Source organism: Polypterus senegalus, chromosome 4 (genome assembly GCF_016835505.1).
Source record: "Polypterus senegalus isolate Bchr_013 chromosome 4, ASM1683550v1, whole genome shotgun sequence".
Classification (NCBI taxonomy): domain Eukaryota; kingdom Metazoa; phylum Chordata; class Cladistia; order Polypteriformes; family Polypteridae; genus Polypterus; species Polypterus senegalus.
Genome location: NC_053157.1, coordinates 102,042,477 through 102,060,522, shown reverse-complemented (window position 1 = coordinate 102,060,522; position 18,046 = coordinate 102,042,477). Strand labels below are relative to the sequence as shown.

The following is an 18,046-nucleotide window of genomic DNA, read 5'->3' as shown; positions in this document are numbered from 1 at the left end:
GCAGGGATTCCAGACCATGAGACCGTCCAGTCTCCTCTGGGCATTCTACCTAACATAAATGAAACAGTCCTCTTTTTATTTAGGGTTCTCACAGAAGGACTTGATGATGATGGTCACGTAGACTTTTGGCTTTTAGTCCATCAATGTTGGAGCATCATGCGCCGCCACCACAAAGAAACCGGAAAAAGAAACAGAAGAAAGAGTAGGGGGTCAGTACGGATTTTAGAGCCACCATGAATAGTTATTATGATGAATTGAACATACAGAGTATCAGAATTAAGTTAAAGTGAAGTTATGAGAAGGCTATGTTAAAGTAATGTGTTTTTAGCAGTGTTTTAAAGTGCTCTACTGTATTAGCCTGGCGAATTAGTTATTGGCAGGCTATTCCAGATTTTAGGTGCATAACAGCAGAAGGCCGCCTCACCACTTCTTTTAAGTTTAGCTTTTGGAATTGTAAGCAGACACTTATTTAAGGATCTAAGGTTGCGATATGGAATATAGGGTGTCAGACATTCCGATATATAAGATGGAGCAAGATTATTTAAGGCTTTATAAACCATAAGCAGAATTTTAAAGTCAATTAAACAGTGTAGTGACATCAAAACTGGAGAAATGTGTTCGGATTTTCTTTTCCTAGTTAGGATTCTGGCAGCTGCATTCTGCACTCGTTGCAGTCGATTTATGTCTTTTTTGGCTAGTCCTGAGAGGAGTGCGTTACAGTAATCTAGTCGACTGAAAACAAAAGCGTGTATTAATTTCTCAGCATCTTTCAATGATATAAGAGGTCTAACTTTTGCTATGTTTATTAATTGAAAAAATACTGTCCTAGTGGTCTGATGAATATGTGATTTAAAATTCAGGTTACAGTCAACAGTTACCCCTACGTTTTTTAATTCCGTCTTAACTTTTAATCCTAATGCATTAAGTTTATTTCTGATAAACTCATTGAATCCATTATTGCCAATCACTAAAATTTCAGTTTTCTCTTTATTTAGCTTGAGAAAATTACTATTCATCCATTCAGAAATACCAGTAAGACATTGTGTTAGTGAATCGTGAGAGTCGGTGTCAAGAAAGAGACAAATATATGTGACATTTTGAATAAATCATTTTATGACCTAAATAGTACCAATCAGAAAACATTGTTTGAATATTGTTTGAAACAAACAGCATCAGATCGGGTGTGAATTAATACTGGCGCTGTTAGAGTCATATCAGAAGGGGGGGTTACAGCGTGAACGTGACTGAGAGAATAAAACTGAAAAAACAGCTAACGTTTAGAAATACCATAAATTTACAGCTGATGTGACACTGTTGCATACCAAAAAGCTGATGAGCCACTGCCTCTTTGGGGAGCTAAAAGCTGATAATCACCTTCTCATTTGGGTCCTGAATACTTGGTTTTCAGTAGTTGATTGAAAATCCTTTGCAGCAATGAATGCATGAAATCTGGAACCCATGGCCTTCTACAAGTGCTAGGTTTCCACCCTACCGATTCTTTACAAGCTGTATTCAGATCCTGCTTCTTTGTTGGATGTTCTGCCTTCAATTGTGTCTTCAACAAGTGAAATGCATGTCCATTTGGCTTGAGGTCAGTTGATTGACTTCGTCATTGAAGATTATTCCACTTCTTTTCCTTGAAAAACACTTGGTTTGCTGTTACTGTATGTTTTAGCTCATTGTCCATCTGTATTGTTAAACAAAGTCCTATCAGTTTTGTAATATTTATCTGAATCTGTGCAGACAGCATAGCCCTGTACACTTTAGAAATCATCCTTGAATTTTTGTCAGTAGTCATTATTAATAAACACCAGTGGCCCACTTCCATTGGTAGTCATGCATGCCCATTCCATAACACTGCCTCCACCATGTTTTACAGATGTGGTATGCTACTGATCATGAGCGGTTCCTTGTAGATAGATTAGATAGACAGATAGATACTTTATTACTCCCAAAGGGAAGTTCACATACTCCAGCAGCAGCATACGGATTAAATCACCAAGGAAAGAATTCTGCGATCATCCAGAACAGTTGTACTCCATGGTTGTGCAGACCTTCTGATGTTCCTTAGCTCACCAGTCCATTCTTTATCTTTAAGAATGTACCAGATGGGTTGTTTGATCACTCCTGGTGTTTTTTGCTATCTTTTTGATGGGGTTGTGGTTTCTCTGTCTAATGATCACCTGTTTTTACTTGCATGGACAGCTCTTTGGACTTCATATTGAGAGTTCACAGTGACAGCTTCCAAATGCAAATTATATACTTGGAATCAACTACTGATCCTCTATCTGCTTAATACTTAATGAAATAATGAGTGACCTGCTCACATCTGACTGTTGAGCTTGTCACTCAATTGTCCAAACACTTTTGATCCCCTGAAAAATGAGTGGACCATGTAAAAAATGACTGTCATTCCTAAGTGGTTCATATGATATTTCTGTTAACCCTGGAATCCCTGAAGTCTACAAAAAAAGTCGTAATTCCGGGCCACCTTAAATTCCTTCGCACCTCTCCATTAGTGTCTTTGTTTTGGAAATGTGTCAATCAGCGCAAGCAGCCAGGAAAATGTGGAGTAGGCTCAGGATTGAACCTGCAACCTTTTTATTCAGAAGCAGCCATTCTTACCTCTACACCATACAATTGGTGTTTGGGCTTTGATTTGTATATATTGGCAGCAACATGTAAATTGAATAATTTGTTTTTCTTTGGTTATATTTTTGAAGAAAAGTACACTTGTTTTGTTATACCTTTTGTAAAAGTGTTCATTTGATATTTGGACCTGATTCTTCACACATTATACTGTACATTTAATGTCAACATTTTATTAATTTTTACAATAACATGGAAAAAATCTGTTTTAGTTATGTGTTCAACATTCCTTGCTTCACATTTCCTGTCATCCTACATTTACTCAGGTCGTTGTAGATGCAGAACACGCATTTAATGCATGTATTCCAAGTAACAATATATTATTTACCCTGTACAACTCCAGGCACCTCACACCCAGATAAACAGACTTGAGCTGGGAGAACTTTAGCAGCATCAGTGGAGGAGATGGGATAGCTGGCTGCTTGACACATTGACCCGTTTGCAAAACAAAGACATTGATGAAGAGGTGTGAAGGAATTTAAGGTGCCCTGAGATTACATTTTTTGTGGGCTTCAGGGATTTTAGTGTTAAACCCTTTGAATTAATACTTAAAGCCTATACTTAAATCATGTAATTATTTCTTTGTTTCATATTCGCTGTGGTGGCGTATAGAGCCAAAATTATGAAAATTGTCATTGTCCAAATACATATGGACCTAACTCTGTGTGAGTGTGTACATATGTGCAAATGAACAGGTGCACTGCAAAGGCAACTGCAAGACCCTCCCCAAAAAAGGAATAGCTTTGCAGGTGGTTACAGACAGTTGCTCTCTTCTTATCCTCCCTCTCTGATTCTTCTCAAGTTTTGCCTTTTCCTAGTGTTATTGGTCCTCATGTATAACACCGTGCATAGAAATCACACTAAAACAGAGTGTACAGACAAAACTGGAAATGTGCATATGCACAGAAAATCAAGATGCATAAAACTGTGCCAAGTTCCATGCATTTCCTAATAAATAAATCCCAGTGAACAAGAAATTTAACGCGTGTGCATGCGACTATAGCCCCACCCCAGCTCCTCCCAGAGTTTGCAAATTTGATTATATAAATCAATATAAATAGCCCCTTTTGTTGAGTGTTTTGTTGACATCTGGCAAAAGCATTTAGGGAATAAAAGAAATATTTCACCAAATGTGAAGTGCAGGCGTACTATTTGTTGGCTTAAGCAGTGGTATAAGTTACAAAAGGAAGTTCTAGAGTGATACTGTAAGACTACACAGAAACAGTGACATTGCTTTGAAGCTGGATGGCACCAGTCTGGAAAAGTGAGTAGAAATGTGCCTATGCATGGTCTGATGCTGCCATGAAAATGTGCGTTGCTTTATGCAAAGTTTAATTTATATACATGTCAAAGTGTGTGTGGAAACGGATGTATGCAACATTTTTGTTCGTATGGACCATTTATACATGAGGCCACTTATCCCTGCTGGAAGCATGAGGCGGTACCTGCAGGAGATTCAGGTTTCACAGGTACATCAGCTCCTCAGGGTAGCGCATCCATACGCGCCATCACAAGAAGGTTTGGTGCATCTCCCAGCACAGTCTCAAGAGCATGGAGAAGACACCAGGTGACTGGCCGGTCCACGAGGAGAGTTGGACAGAGCTGTAGAAGGGCATCGGCCCAACAGTAGGAGCACTGCCAGAGACTTACAAAGTGACCTCCAGCTGGCTATTGGTGTTCATGTCAGAAACATACTCTGAGTGGCATGAGGCCTCAACAACCTTTAATGTGCTTTTTGACTTTCAGTGTGATGTTGAATCCAGTCCTCAATAGGTTGTTGATTTTGGTTACATTGACCATTGTTGCATCATTTTGTTCTCAAAAAATTACACAGTATTACTCAGTAAAGGTCTTCCACTTGAATATTGCGTTCATTGAGTTTGTGATTTATATGTTTCCTTAATTTTTTTGAGAAGTATATTTGAACTTGGATGGAGTTGCGAAGATGACCTGAAGGTTGCCTTATGTCTACAACACCTGGAAGTGTAAGAGCCATAGAAGGAAAAAAAGTAGTTTATATTAAATACTCCCATAATCAATTACTTGCCCTGCGATCGCAAGTGCCAAGCAGCTTCGTTTCGCTTTATTGCAGGAGATGTTTGTGCACAGAGAGAGAGGGTAACATGCCACAGTGAGAGTAAAATCAAGACAAAAAGATTTTAGAACTGTAGTACCATCCATTATAATGGGCAATGTTCAATCACTATCAAGTAAAAAGGATGAACTGTCTGTTCTTTTAGTGGGTCATGGAGTATATAAGTACAGTGACATTTTGTGTTTTATTGTGAGCTGGCTTAAACCCGATATACCTGATACTGTATTAATACTGGACAGATTTCATCTCATTCAAGCTGACAGAGATTCAGTGAGGTGTGGAAGAAAGAGTGGATGGGGACTGGTCATCTACATGAATGATAAATGGTGTACAAGGGATCATATTACAGTTAAAACTTCAATTTGTATATTAGACGTTGAATTGCAGGATCTGTGAATTCCTCCAAGTTATTTGCCCAGAGAGATAAATTACATCATTTTTATTAATGTTCATATTCCTCCCTCTGCAAGTGAGGACTCAGCAACAGAAGTGACTTATTCTGTGTCCAACATTTTAATGATGATTAATTCTGCAGTTATATGGTGACTTCAACCATGTAACTTGGTAAGGAACAATGACACATTTTTATCAATTTGTGTCTTGTTTCACTTGAGGAAATAACTAGCTGGACCTCCTCTATTCAAATGTTAAAGATGCCTTTTAAGTGTAAAGTACTGGCTCCTTTGGTCAAATCTGACCATAACCTAATTCATCTTTTTCCCCAGATACAAGTCTGTTATTACACAGCAACCTGTAATCACTAGGATATTGATTAAGTGGAGCCTGGGGGCTGAAATGGCTCTGCTTTGAAATGACAGACTGGAAAAGGATGTGTGAGTCGCATAAGGATGATACAGCACGGCTCATTCACTGCATCACAGACTATAATAATTTTTGTGTTGACACTGTAGTACCCACAAAGACATATATTTTCTTTTCAAACTGCAAACCCTGGATTACTAAGGGGATTAAAGGTCTCCTGAATGAGAAAAATGGGCTCTGAAGGATGCTCAGCAAAGAAAAAGCTAAGGAAAGGAAGTTTACAAAGCTAAAATAGAAAACAAACTCATTCTGAATAACACAATAGATATTTGTAATGGACTGGGCATAATTACTGAACGTAAGAAATCCAGGGCTCAGGTGTAAGAAGGGGATGTGGATAAAATTAATGCCCTGAACCAATTGTTAAATAGATTTTCCCTCCCACTATTATCATCTTCCAGTGACCAGTCTACCCACACTATCCCTACTACATCAACTCCCTGCAACATTAACTAGAATGGTCATTGACAAGTCCACCTTTAACCATCCGTATGGGCTGTCCATAACTAAAGACAAAGTAAGGACACAACTGAGGAGGCTTGAGTTTTAAGACCTGTGCTGACCAACTTTGCAGTGTCCTCTGTCACCTGTGTAGTCTGTCTCTAAGGCTCCAGAAAGTGCTGATGCTGTGGAAAACATCCTGCATTGTTGAGTTCCAAAGAAGGTAGGCTCTACTCCACATAATGACTATAGAGTAATGGCACTTGCATCTCATGTCATGAAGACCTTTGAGTGGCTGGTCCTGGACTATCAAGAGTTCTCCTGTGGTAGTCCACCTGGAACCACTGAAGTTTACCTATCAAACAAAGATGGAGAAGAGGATGCAATTATCTGTCTGCTCCAAAAGGTTTATTCTAACCTTGACAAAGCTGACAGCACTGTGTGGCTTATGTTTCTTAGTTTGTTTATTTATTTTATTTTTCCAGTGCTTTCAGTACCATCCTGCCATTGCTGTCAAGGTGTAAACTCAGGGATATGCAAGTGTGTTAGTTTAAGGTGTCCTGGGTAATGGACTGTCTTTCAGGCAGACTGCAGTTTGTGAGACTTGACTGTATTTCTTACACGGGTGTCAGCAACACTTAAACACCACAAGGAACAGTTTCTTCTAAGATATAACTGATCTTAACTCACTTAGGCCAAAGCCAGGTCTGTATAAGGCAAAGGCGTAGGGTGCATATGCAATTAACAACACTGTGCCAAACAGTGTAAAGAGAGGCATTTTAAAAGCGAAACAGATGGAGCACACACTACTTGGGTGATGAGTAACAGTCACAAGTTTATTTCTATGTACAATGAAACAATAAAGGTTCAAAAATAAAGTTTAAAAAAATAAACAGCAACAAGGGGGTGCCAATACAGTATAACACCAGGTCATGCCACATCCTCTCTCTGGCACACTTAATACTGAATACTTTAAGCCAATAAATTATTCAGCAAAAGTATGTCAAGAAATGCTGCTGGGGCTCCTTTATACCAGCAGTAATATCCCTCACTGTAACTGTTACTGCAAAGTCAGAAGTCTTCTTTCTTTTTAAATTTTTCTTCCATTTAAGTCATTCTGGTGTGTAATTAGTATTTTTGCTATTTATTTTTTTTATTTAAAGAGCTTTTGTAAAAATGCAAATTTGCCCCGTGCTGACAAATAAAGTTCTATCTTTATATATGTATGATGAGAGTAAAGCTCACATTAGTGCAAAAAAACTGAAAATATTACACGGTGAAATAACGGAACAGCGAAAAGAGATTGAATAGTGTTTGAGGATGCCTGGGGAAGAAGAGAGACAAGGCAGTGACTTTAAAACATTCGAAATAACGCACACAAAATGCAGATCAGGAGCAGCAGCAAGCCAGCAGCTGATCGAGCAAAGAGGAGGTAAAAAAAACTGTTATTTGCTTCCCATTGTATCACTGTTAAAAGAGTGGTTAAGGAGGAGCAATTGCATCTGCTTGGGGTGCGTTCAGCCCCCCTCTTCACAACGGTATGTGGCGCTGGTGGGGGAAGGGAGGGGTAGGCGAGTGAAGTGCAGATCACGCGGCACAGAAGCAGCAGTAAGCCAGCATCTGATCGAGCAAAGAGGAGGTAAAAACACAACTGTTATTTGTTTCCCATTGTATCACTGTTTAAGAGGGGTTTCGGAGGAACAACCGCATCTCTTTTGGGTGCATTCAGACCCCCTCTTTATAGCGGCACATAGCGTAGAGTAAAGATCGCATTAGCGCAAAGAAACAGAAAATATTAATCGGTGAAATAACGGAACAGCGAAAAGAGATCGAAAAGTGTTTGAGGATGTCTTGGGGAGAAGAGAGACAAGTCAGTGACTTTATAACATTTGAAGCGCCACACAAAAGGTAGATGACTCCATACTCCAGCAGCTGTTCAAGCAAAGAGGAGGTAAAAAAAACAACTTATTCGATTCCCATTGTATCACTGATCAAGAGGGGTTTCAGATAAGCAAACATGTCTCCTTGAAGTACGTCCAGCCCCTTTCTTTACAATGGCATATAGCGCTGGTGGGGGCGAGGGGGAGGTGAAGGGGTAGCCGAGCGAAGTGCAGATCACGCGGCACGGCAGAAGCAGTAATCCAGCAGCTGACTGAGCATAGAGCAGGTATAAAAAAAACCAACTGTTATTTGATGCCCATTGTATCACCGTTCAAGAGGGGTATTGGAGGAGCGGCTGTGTCTCCTTGGGGTGCGTTCAGCCCTCCTCTTCACAACGGCGTGTAGCGCTTGGTGGGGGTGGGGTTAAGGGGTTGGTGAGTGAAGCGAGCAGGGGGCAAAGCCCCCTAGTGTATATAAAATATACACACACACACTGCATGTGTATTTTTATATAAAAGAAATACAAATGAGTATTTACTCACTATAAGAACATAATGGACAGACCTAGCCATCTGACTGGATGGTCACAACCCACTAAGGCCTCACCTGGACGACAGATCTGTACCTTTTTGAGGGTATGTTTTTTGTGAGGTAAACTCCATTACCAAAGTCACTCTAGAATTCACAAGACATTTCCTGGGAAGGGAGAAAGCACCGTCCATCCAAACTTGGAGCCATCACCCCTTATCCTAGCATGTGTTTTTGGTTTTATTGTATGGGCCATATCTGGTTACAGGTGGTGGATAAGGTCCTTAGAGTTATTGGTTTGTTTACTGCCTTTCTCCAAGCCTTCTCTGTGGTCTTGTGGGCTTTGGAGTTGGGTTATGCCCTGGGGACAAGATGATTGATCTTCATTCTGCAGGCTCCCCCTGCCCTGCAGGCTTTGAGTTTGGGTTAGGTTCTGGGAAGTAGCTTCCGTGTCTCTAACCTCCAGGGAGTTTCTCCCTTTTCCTTGTGTGCTGTTATTATGGGGCCCATATCTGGTTACAGATAGTGGACTGGATCCTTAGAGTTATCAACTTGTTGGCTGTCCAGCCTCCCATTTGGCTTTGTGGGCCTTGAGCTGCGTTATGGGTTTGGCCACAGAGTTACCAGCCCTTGTCATCCAGGCTCCCCAATGGGGTTTGGTTCTGGCCACAGAGTCGTATGACCCTCGTCATCCAAGCTCGCCGATGGAATTTGGTCCTGGCCATGATGTCACTGACCCTCATCATCCAGGTTCCCCTAGGACTCTGTAGGCTTTGAGTAAGGTTAAGGTCTGGGAAGTTGCCTTATGGCCTCTAAGCTCTGAGGGCTTCTCCCTTGACCTTGTTTGTTTGGCTTTTTTTGCTTTTAGTAAATGCATCTTTTCATTACTTGGGGTGATATGCAAGAGAGTTGTTTAATGCAGGAAGGATTTCATTATTGTATTTGTTTATTCCTGACATTTTTAGATTACAATTTTGCAGAAAAAATACCCTTTGAAATTTATTTTAGGTACCTAGTTTATCCATTCATCACCTCTTTAGAGAATTTGCATATTTTCACCGATTGATTTTGTTAATATATATATATATATGATGATTTGGGAGAGGCAGATTTTGAATTTATTTCAGGTTGGGTAAGGTAGCATTCAGACAATACTGGTTTGCTTGGTGCCATGAAGGGACTATGGAGATTTGTTGCCATGCTTGTGTCCCTGAAGTCATCATATTTGTTTCTTCCCTCAGTTTTTGTTTTTCTTTCTCTTTTCCTCAATTGTAACAGTTTGGCCCTAATAGTATACCATGAAGTTTACATAGGCTTTTGTTGTCCCTAAGAGTTAGTGTTCGTGATTCTTTGTAGGATAAAGCCAATGTAGCATGTTTGCAGGAAAGAAAGCTCTTTTCAGGTGTTTTACGGCTCCTTTTTATCAGGTGTTACTTTAGTCTTGCTTCAGCTTTGGCCAATTCAAGAAAGCACAGAGTTGCTAACCCACAGCCTGCAAGTTAAAACCTTAGATGGTATTTCAGACTAGTGAGAGGGGTTTGCTGTTTGTTAACTAGGAAACTTGCATTATCTTCTTTTCTATGTACTGACCCACACTTTAACAGTCTGTCTTTCTTACATTGGTAAATAACAGTTATGTTGTAAATCTGGGGATGTGTGTCTTGTGATCTTCATCAACACTTTCCTTAATCTTCTTATCCTTTAAGTTGGAGTCACACTTGTCTTCCCTTCACGGGGTGCCCAGGCATTGTCGGCTGCCATAAGAGTAGGTGATACAGATGGGTGGAAGTCCTGTTCTGGTTTTCATTGTTTCTTTTCACTTATTAACAGTTTGGGCTTCATTATTGAATGTGAATATCAGTAAATCCTGTTTTTCGCTAATCTTTAATTAAAATTTAGTCACAAAAAAGTGGAGATTTTCATTAGTTGAAAATGAATGACATGGGCAAGGGTGCTGGTATTTTTATTAAGTTATAATGACCTGTAATTTATGTTCCTTTACTTTTAATCTTGAAAGCTTGTGCTCCATTGCATTTATTGTTCTCTTGTCATTTTAGGGAGATATGTTTTCTTGAATAGCTAGTGTTTATACAAAAAGAATTACAACAGTTTATTTAATTATTTCCTACAATTTTTGAATGTAGTAAATTTGCTTCTTCAAGAAAACATTTGCCCTATTTAACCATTTTGTAATGTACTTTAAAATAGTTAATAAAATAAAGTGAGTCTTCAGAAGAAGAATGAATACCACATGAAAAAGTGAAAATTTCCTAATCGGCAAATGATTTTAACCAGTAAAGTAAATCTTTTGATGTTACCTCACATCAATATGTTGAAAATGCTGCTTGGTGTGTGTTTGCATTGCAGATGTGAAAAATCAATATTACAGGTGCATGCAAAATATTTAATGTATCTTGAAAGTATAAGCATTTTAAATGTTTACAGTTCCTAAGGAATTCTACAGAAGCTTAGGGAGTTCTGCAAAACCTTTTCTACAGCAAATGCCATGGATTAAGAATAACTTCATAGACATTTTAAAATTCAGTCGAGGGCCTTTTTTTAATCCATTCAGCAATTTCAGGAATTGCTTTGACTCTGTCTTTCAGAAATAACAATTGAGTATATTCTTCTGCAAAATTCTCCTTCAGTTTATTCAGTGTGGTAAAACAAATTTCCCAGTAAAGGTCGGCCCAAGTAACCTGCAATATGAAAAAAATAATTAATTAACAATAGACTATTGTAGGATCAAGCTGGCATTATCTTTTAGGGGGTGGCACATTATAGCTTTAGAGAACAACAGAAAAGACTTGCAGGCTTTAAATGACTATAATTTTGCCAAAACATGTTGATAGTGTAGAATTCACAGTTTATTCTAATTAATTCTTTGGTTGTGTACAACTGTGTATTCACTAACAAAGTGTTTTACATTTTGCTGATATTACAGAACTGGCGGGGTTGTTAAGATCTAACTCTCATAGTCTGTTCTACAATTTGAAAGCTATAGAATCCGGCAATGGCATTCAAAAACAAGATCAAAGAGATAATTTGTACCTTCAGCAAGGATGACTAATGATAAGAGTAGTTGGTCACAAACCCCACATTTCAGAGGGGTGGCATGGTTACAAGCAGATTTGTGTAATGCTCAAGTTGTTACTTTTTAACAGAGGCTTAGATGAAATTAGGCCAACACCAAACCCTACTGCATTTTCCCCTCTTCCATCTGTTTATAAAGGCAACCACACCAAAATATGTTGAAATACGAGCTGGTTGTGTGTATAAAACAGATCTGTTATTTATATGTGTATCAGTCCTGTATTTAGCAATTATTATAATCTGTATTTGTATTTTAAATGAGAATTGTTCAATATGCTCTGTGCCTCTGCTTAGTGAATAGCGCTATGCAAAAAATAAGTTGTTGTAGTTGTTTTAAACTCAATATCTATATATATAATTCACTAAGGCAAGACAACCATGGAAAGCACGCCGGAAGGGGCGTGGATTCACTCAGCCTCCGACAAGTAAGACACCGATGGCGCACACAGGAAGGAGCCACGCCCACCAACTCCAAGACCATTGGATACGACAATAACTCGCAGAGCCACGCCCACCAACTCAGACACGACGACACAGGAGAAACTGCGTCATTTATGTGTCGTAGAGGCCACATGCACCTGCATGCTGACTGTTCATAGAGACATGTTTCTCGCGGAGGTAAATCGCCATATGCAGCGTGTAAAACGGTTTGTGAGGGGTATCCCATGGGATCTTTAAAACAATCCTTTACAACTGAGGTTAAAACACAATGAAGTAAGCAGTCTTTAAAAACCGAGTTTTGGTTACGACCTTACGCACGCGTGCACCATAGCAAACTGTTTTACACACTACATACAGCAATTTGCATCCGCGACAAACATGCGCCTTCTTAGATGCTCCTGCAGAAATGTGGAAGACGTTTCCCTGCCCACTAATACTCCTTTTTCACCAGCCCGCTTCTACCCTCGCTCTCTAGGCATTCACACTGCCTGCCCATGTGCCCGGACGCAAAAACTCACCGACCACCCAGTTAGCCCCTTTCATCTGTGCTCGGAGTCCACATGCACGTCTAAGCCACGTTGACTTTTCATCATTCTTTTCGGTTTTGACACCCGACCGCGTCCACCATGAAAAACCATGCGAAAGGAACAACGAAGCCCCGCCCAGAAACTCTACCCCTCCTCCCATGTGCTCAGGAACGCACCTCAGACCACTGCCCACCAAATCAAACAGCTTTGATTTGGTCTGTGCTGCGTTCCAAACCCAGCTGTGAGCCACGTTGACTATTCTTTTGCCCTCCATGGCTACCGCTTCAAATTCATGGAAATGGAAACAACACTTCTTTCAATGTTATAGAAATTCCTGCTTCAGGTAACTGTTTGTTTCTGTCAGTCAGGTTTTTTTGGAGAAATGTCATTGACGAAACTGTTGCTCTCAAACTTCGTAACATGGCTGTTAAAATTGTTTGCCAACATTGGGATAACTTTGGTGACGTGGTGTCCGTTGTTCTTAGTCACAGAGGCATTGTTATAAGTCTGCTCAACAATACACTGATTACATGAATACGTCTGGAGTCTATGGTGGCGAGGCAGAAATTGTGGCAATGTCCCAAATCCTTCCAGCTACTATCAGCATTTACTTCCAAGAACGTCCTCATGCCTCTCCTCGAGTTTACAATCCGGCCCAGTGTCTCTTCATATCCTTGCTCTTTAGCGGTCCTTTGGATCTTGGGCATTACAAGGTTCTCATGCCTCTCAAATACCCATGTGATTACCTTCTGGTGACATCTTTTGACTCTGTCGATATGTGCACACAGCGTGCACACCCACTTGCTCACCACACTAATGTGGCGTCACCTGCCCACTCTCCTCTTCCTGAAAAACATTTAAATACACCCTCCCCTGAACACACGCATTCCACACAGGACTTTCAATGCACCTTTTGTTCTAAAAGCTTCAGAGTGCACAGATATCTGAAGGCACATTTGAAAAAACACAACACTAACCAAGTGATGCAATTTGAAAATTGCCAACAATGGTTCGAGACAACTCGCGCTCTCAAAAAACACGAACTCATTCCACTCTCACCTTCAATTGCACATTTTGTAACGAGGACTTCACAGGTGAGATGAATCTCCACAACCATATGCAGATCCATTCAACGCAAAGATTTGTATGCAAAATTTGCGACAAACACTTTCACGCACGCAGATACCTTACTAACCATCTCAAAACACATTCCCTGATGAATTCTTTTCAGTGTCAACACTGCTCCAAAACCTTCACACACCAGAAATATCTCAAAGCACATTTACACACCCACTCCACTGAACGAACGCATTCCAAAAAGATCTTTGAATGCACAATTTGTTCAAAAACGTTCCGACTGCAGAGATTTCGCAACATGCATTTAAAAACACATTCCACTGAATGTATTATGCAATGTGAACATTGCCAGCAATGCTTCGACACAACTCATTCTAATTCCCTTCAGTGTCAACACAGCACTAAATCGTTCATGCACAAACATCGCATTCACTTTTCTGCAGCTTTTCAAGAAGATACTGCCTTTCACGTCCAAGAACATAACCTACCGCACTATGTGCTTCTTGCAATGCTCTTCATTGGCCAGCAGAGGTCAACAATCTGCTGAGGCTACCAGTCAACATTTGCAAAAGGAATGTAATAGCGCTTGCAGTGACATTTTGTTGCTTCAACTAGACAACATGATACGCCAGGTTAATCCCTACGCAAAGTCTTACATGCAAATGCATGACATTATCACTCACGGTTACTCTGTTACTGCTATACGAATGTTGTTCATGGAAAATCCAGCTCTGGATAGGAGAAGGTATAACTCCCCGTCCTGTCAAACTGATCGTGCTGCTTTGTAGGTGAAGACGGGGAACCTCCTGCACAACGCAACATTTGCATATATCCAAGGGGAGATGCTTGCAAGCGTATCTCTGTTCTCAATATGAACTGTGACCCCATGGTTTTTCCACTGCTATTCCCTTTCGGAGATCCAGGCTGGCACATACAATTAACCCATGTTGAGTAAAAGGGAAACGCGAAAAGAACGCGAGCCACACAGCTCCAATTTTATGCTTTCAGGCTTGCCATGAGATCTTCATTTAGTGTCTTGCATTCCAGTGGCAAACTCTTCCAGCAATACATCGTCGACACATCTGTCAGAACAGAAGGCGCGCGTCTACATTTCCTTCGCTCACATCAACAACATTGGTCTGCCAGTTTTCAGTCACGGATGATTGTGTGTTGGTTCGTTCCGTGCATTGTTAAAATGTTGCATTTCTTGCTGATTTATTACATTACCGATTTTTCAAAAGATAATTTTCTCCCTGTGCTTAAAAATCATTAAAAAACTGGCCTGATTATGCGGCGTATGGTATGCCGCGGGTTGGCTAGTATTACAAAATAGCAGATATATACTGCTATTTACAAACACAGCAAACAAATAAGATGTGCACCCCCAAAATCACCCCCAGGCAACATATACTTTGTAGCTGTGTATATTTCAGGTTGCTGTAATCAAGCAGCTACTGATTTGGCAAGGTAGGATTCAGCATGAGCCAAACATGTAAAAGAAATTCCTCAGTCCAATAAAGTTTATTTTAAAAAAAGTTTTGCGAAAAAATTTAAAAAATAACAAATCAGAAAAATTTTCTATCAATTTAACATTATGTAACTAACAAATGGTTCTTACATAGAGTCCAGAATGTCCTTACTGTTAGTGCTGAACTATGTACTAATTCTGTAAATAATAGTTAGGTCCATAAATATTTGGACAGAGACAACTTTTATCTAATTTTGGTTCTGTATATTACCACAATGAATTTTAAATGAAACAACTCCGATGCAGTTGAAGTGCAGACTTTCAGCTTTAATGCAGTGGGTGAACAAAACGATTGCATAAAAATGTGAGGCAACTAAAGCATTTTTTTAACACAATCCCTTCATTTCAGGGGCTCAAAAGTAATTGGACAATTGACTCAAAGGCTATTTCATTGGCAGGTGTGGGCAAGTCCGTTGTTATGTCATTATCAATTAAGCAGATAAAAGGCCTGGAGTTGATTTGAGGTGTGGTGCTTGCATGTGGAAGATTTTGCTGTGAACAGACAACATGCGGTCAAAGGAGCTCTCCATGCAGGTGAAAGAAGCCATCCTTAAGCTGCGAAAACAGAAAAAACCCATCCAAGAAATTGCTACAATATTACGAGTGGCAAAATCTACAGTTTGGTACATCCTGAGAAAGAAAGCAAGCACTGGTGAACTCAGCAACAGAAAAAGACCTGGACGTCTACGGAAGACAACAGGGGTGGATGATCATAGAATCATTTCCATGGTGAAGAGAAACCCCTTCACAACAGCCAACCAAGTAAACAACACTCTCCAGTGGGTAGGCGTATTGATATCCAAGTCTACCATAAAGAGAAGACTGCATGAAAGTAAATACAGAGGGTGCACTGCAAGGTGCAAGCCACTCATAAGCCTCAAGAATAGAAAGGCTAGATTGGACTTTGCTAAAGAACATCTAAAAAGCCAGCACAGTTCTGGGAAAACATTCTTTGGACAGATGAAACCAAGATCAACCTCTACCAGAATGATGGCAAGAAAAAGTATGGAAAGAGCGTGGAACAGCTCATTATCCAAAGCATACCACATCATCTGTAAAACACAGTGGAGGCAGTGTGATGGCTTGGGTGTGCATGGCTGCCAGTGGCACTGGGACACTAGTGTTTATTTATGATGTGACACAGGACAGAAGCAGCCAAATGAATTCTGAGGTGTCTGCTCAAATCCAGCTAAATGCAGTCAAATTGATTGGGTGGCGTTTCATGATACAGATGGACAATGACCCAAAACATACAGCCAAAGCAACCCAGGAGTTTATTAAAGCAAAGAAGTGGAAAATTCTTGAATGGCCAAGTCAGTCACCTGATCTTAACCCAATTGAGCATGCATTTCACTTGTTGAAGACTAAACTTCGGACAGAAAGACCCACAAACAAACAGCAACTCAAAGCCACTGCAGTAAAGGCCTGGCAGACCATTAAAAAGGAGGAAACCCAGCATCTGGTAATGTCCATGAGTTCAAGACTTCAGGCTGTCATTGCCAGCAAAGGGTTTTCAATGAAGTATTAGAGATGAACATTTTATTTCCAGTTATTTAATTTGTCCAATTACTTTTGAGCCCCTGAAATAAAGGGATTGTGTTAAAAAAAATACTTTAGTTCCCTCACATTTTTATGCAATCTTATTGTTCAACCCACTGAATTAAAACTGAAAGTCTGCATATTAACTGCATCTGAGTTGTTTCATTTAAAATTCATTATGGTAATGTACAGAACCAAAATTTAAAAAAAGCTGTCTCTGTCCAAATATTTATGGACCTGTGCATCATTATTTGGAATACAATAAAAACACACATGTTTGATATTTGGACTAAAGTCTTCCCACATTATACACTTCACGTCATAACATGGAAAGTTTCTGTTTTAGGTACATGTTCAGCATTTTTTCCCTCACATTTCCTGTCATCCTACATTTACCCAGATCTTTGTAGACATGGAACACACATGAAATGTAAGTATTCCAAATAATGATATATTTGCCCTATACAACTTCAGACAACCTAATGGCCAGATAAAGAGACTTCGGCTGCACCGGTGGGGGAATGGGATAGCAGGCTGCTTTTTTTGATTGACACATTTGCAAAACAAGGACACTGATGGAGAGATATGAAGGAATTTAAGGTGGCTCGGAATTACGGCTTTTATCGTAGGCTTCAGGGATTCTAGTGTTAATAATGCAATTGATTTTCCCCACTTTTGCAAAGTGCTTGTCGTTATAAGAACTAGCATAAATTAGTCCTTTCAATTAAGTTCAGAAGCTTTCAGACTTCTTTTGAGGCATGCCCCTTCCATAAGGAGCACCATGAACAGGTAAATTTCAAACATTTACTACTATCCTTCTTGGTTGGTATTGCAAATTCCATCACTGAAGTTAACTAAAGGGTCCACTCAATGTTGATGTTTGCAATAATGATTCAAAAGTTGAAAGTCCAATTGTATCATTCACTTCCACTTTATATAGTTTAAAGTGCATACGGACAAAAACTACAAGTTCCAGAAGTCACTGCATATATGTTCAAAACCTGTTTAAAGACATAGACCCTCATTTACATACCCTGGGCAGTTTTCATTATGTGTGGCAAAACACCGTGGAGCACTGGCTAAAACCCTGAATAATTCATAACTATCTTGTACCAATTGTTTTAAAAAAACTGATAGTAAACATTAGGTCTGAATAGATATCAATGGTGGTGTTTTCTTGTCCACTTCCATCCTCTTTCCTATCCTTTTCTTTCTTTTCTTTGTCTCATATTGCCACCAGCTGTTTGTCCAGAGTTATATCCACATTTTTAAAATCTGTTTGGTCAAATTCTTTTAACATGTTTTACAGGATATTCAGAGTTACTTGCCCTGGATTTATGACCCTTTGTCCAAAATTTGAGTCTATTATGTGCCATAGAGATTGTTGTCCTTGGCTGTTACACAGTCTGGAATCAATCATATACT

General features: G+C 39.8%; 1 protein-coding gene across 1 annotated transcript in view; it reads right to left on the bottom strand.

Moving 5' to 3' along the window:
* Positions 1-10,870: 10,870 nt before the first annotated feature.
* Positions 10,871-18,046, bottom strand: part of LOC120527556 (hematopoietic prostaglandin D synthase-like) — a 36,967-nt gene continuing 29,791 nt past the window's right edge. Inside the window, exon 7 of the mRNA XM_039751118.1 lies at positions 10,871-11,115. Coding sequence (XP_039607052.1) covers positions 10,951-11,115 — 165 coding nt within the window. The 3' untranslated portion in view covers positions 10,871-10,950. The remainder of the gene's footprint in view (positions 11,116-18,046) is intronic.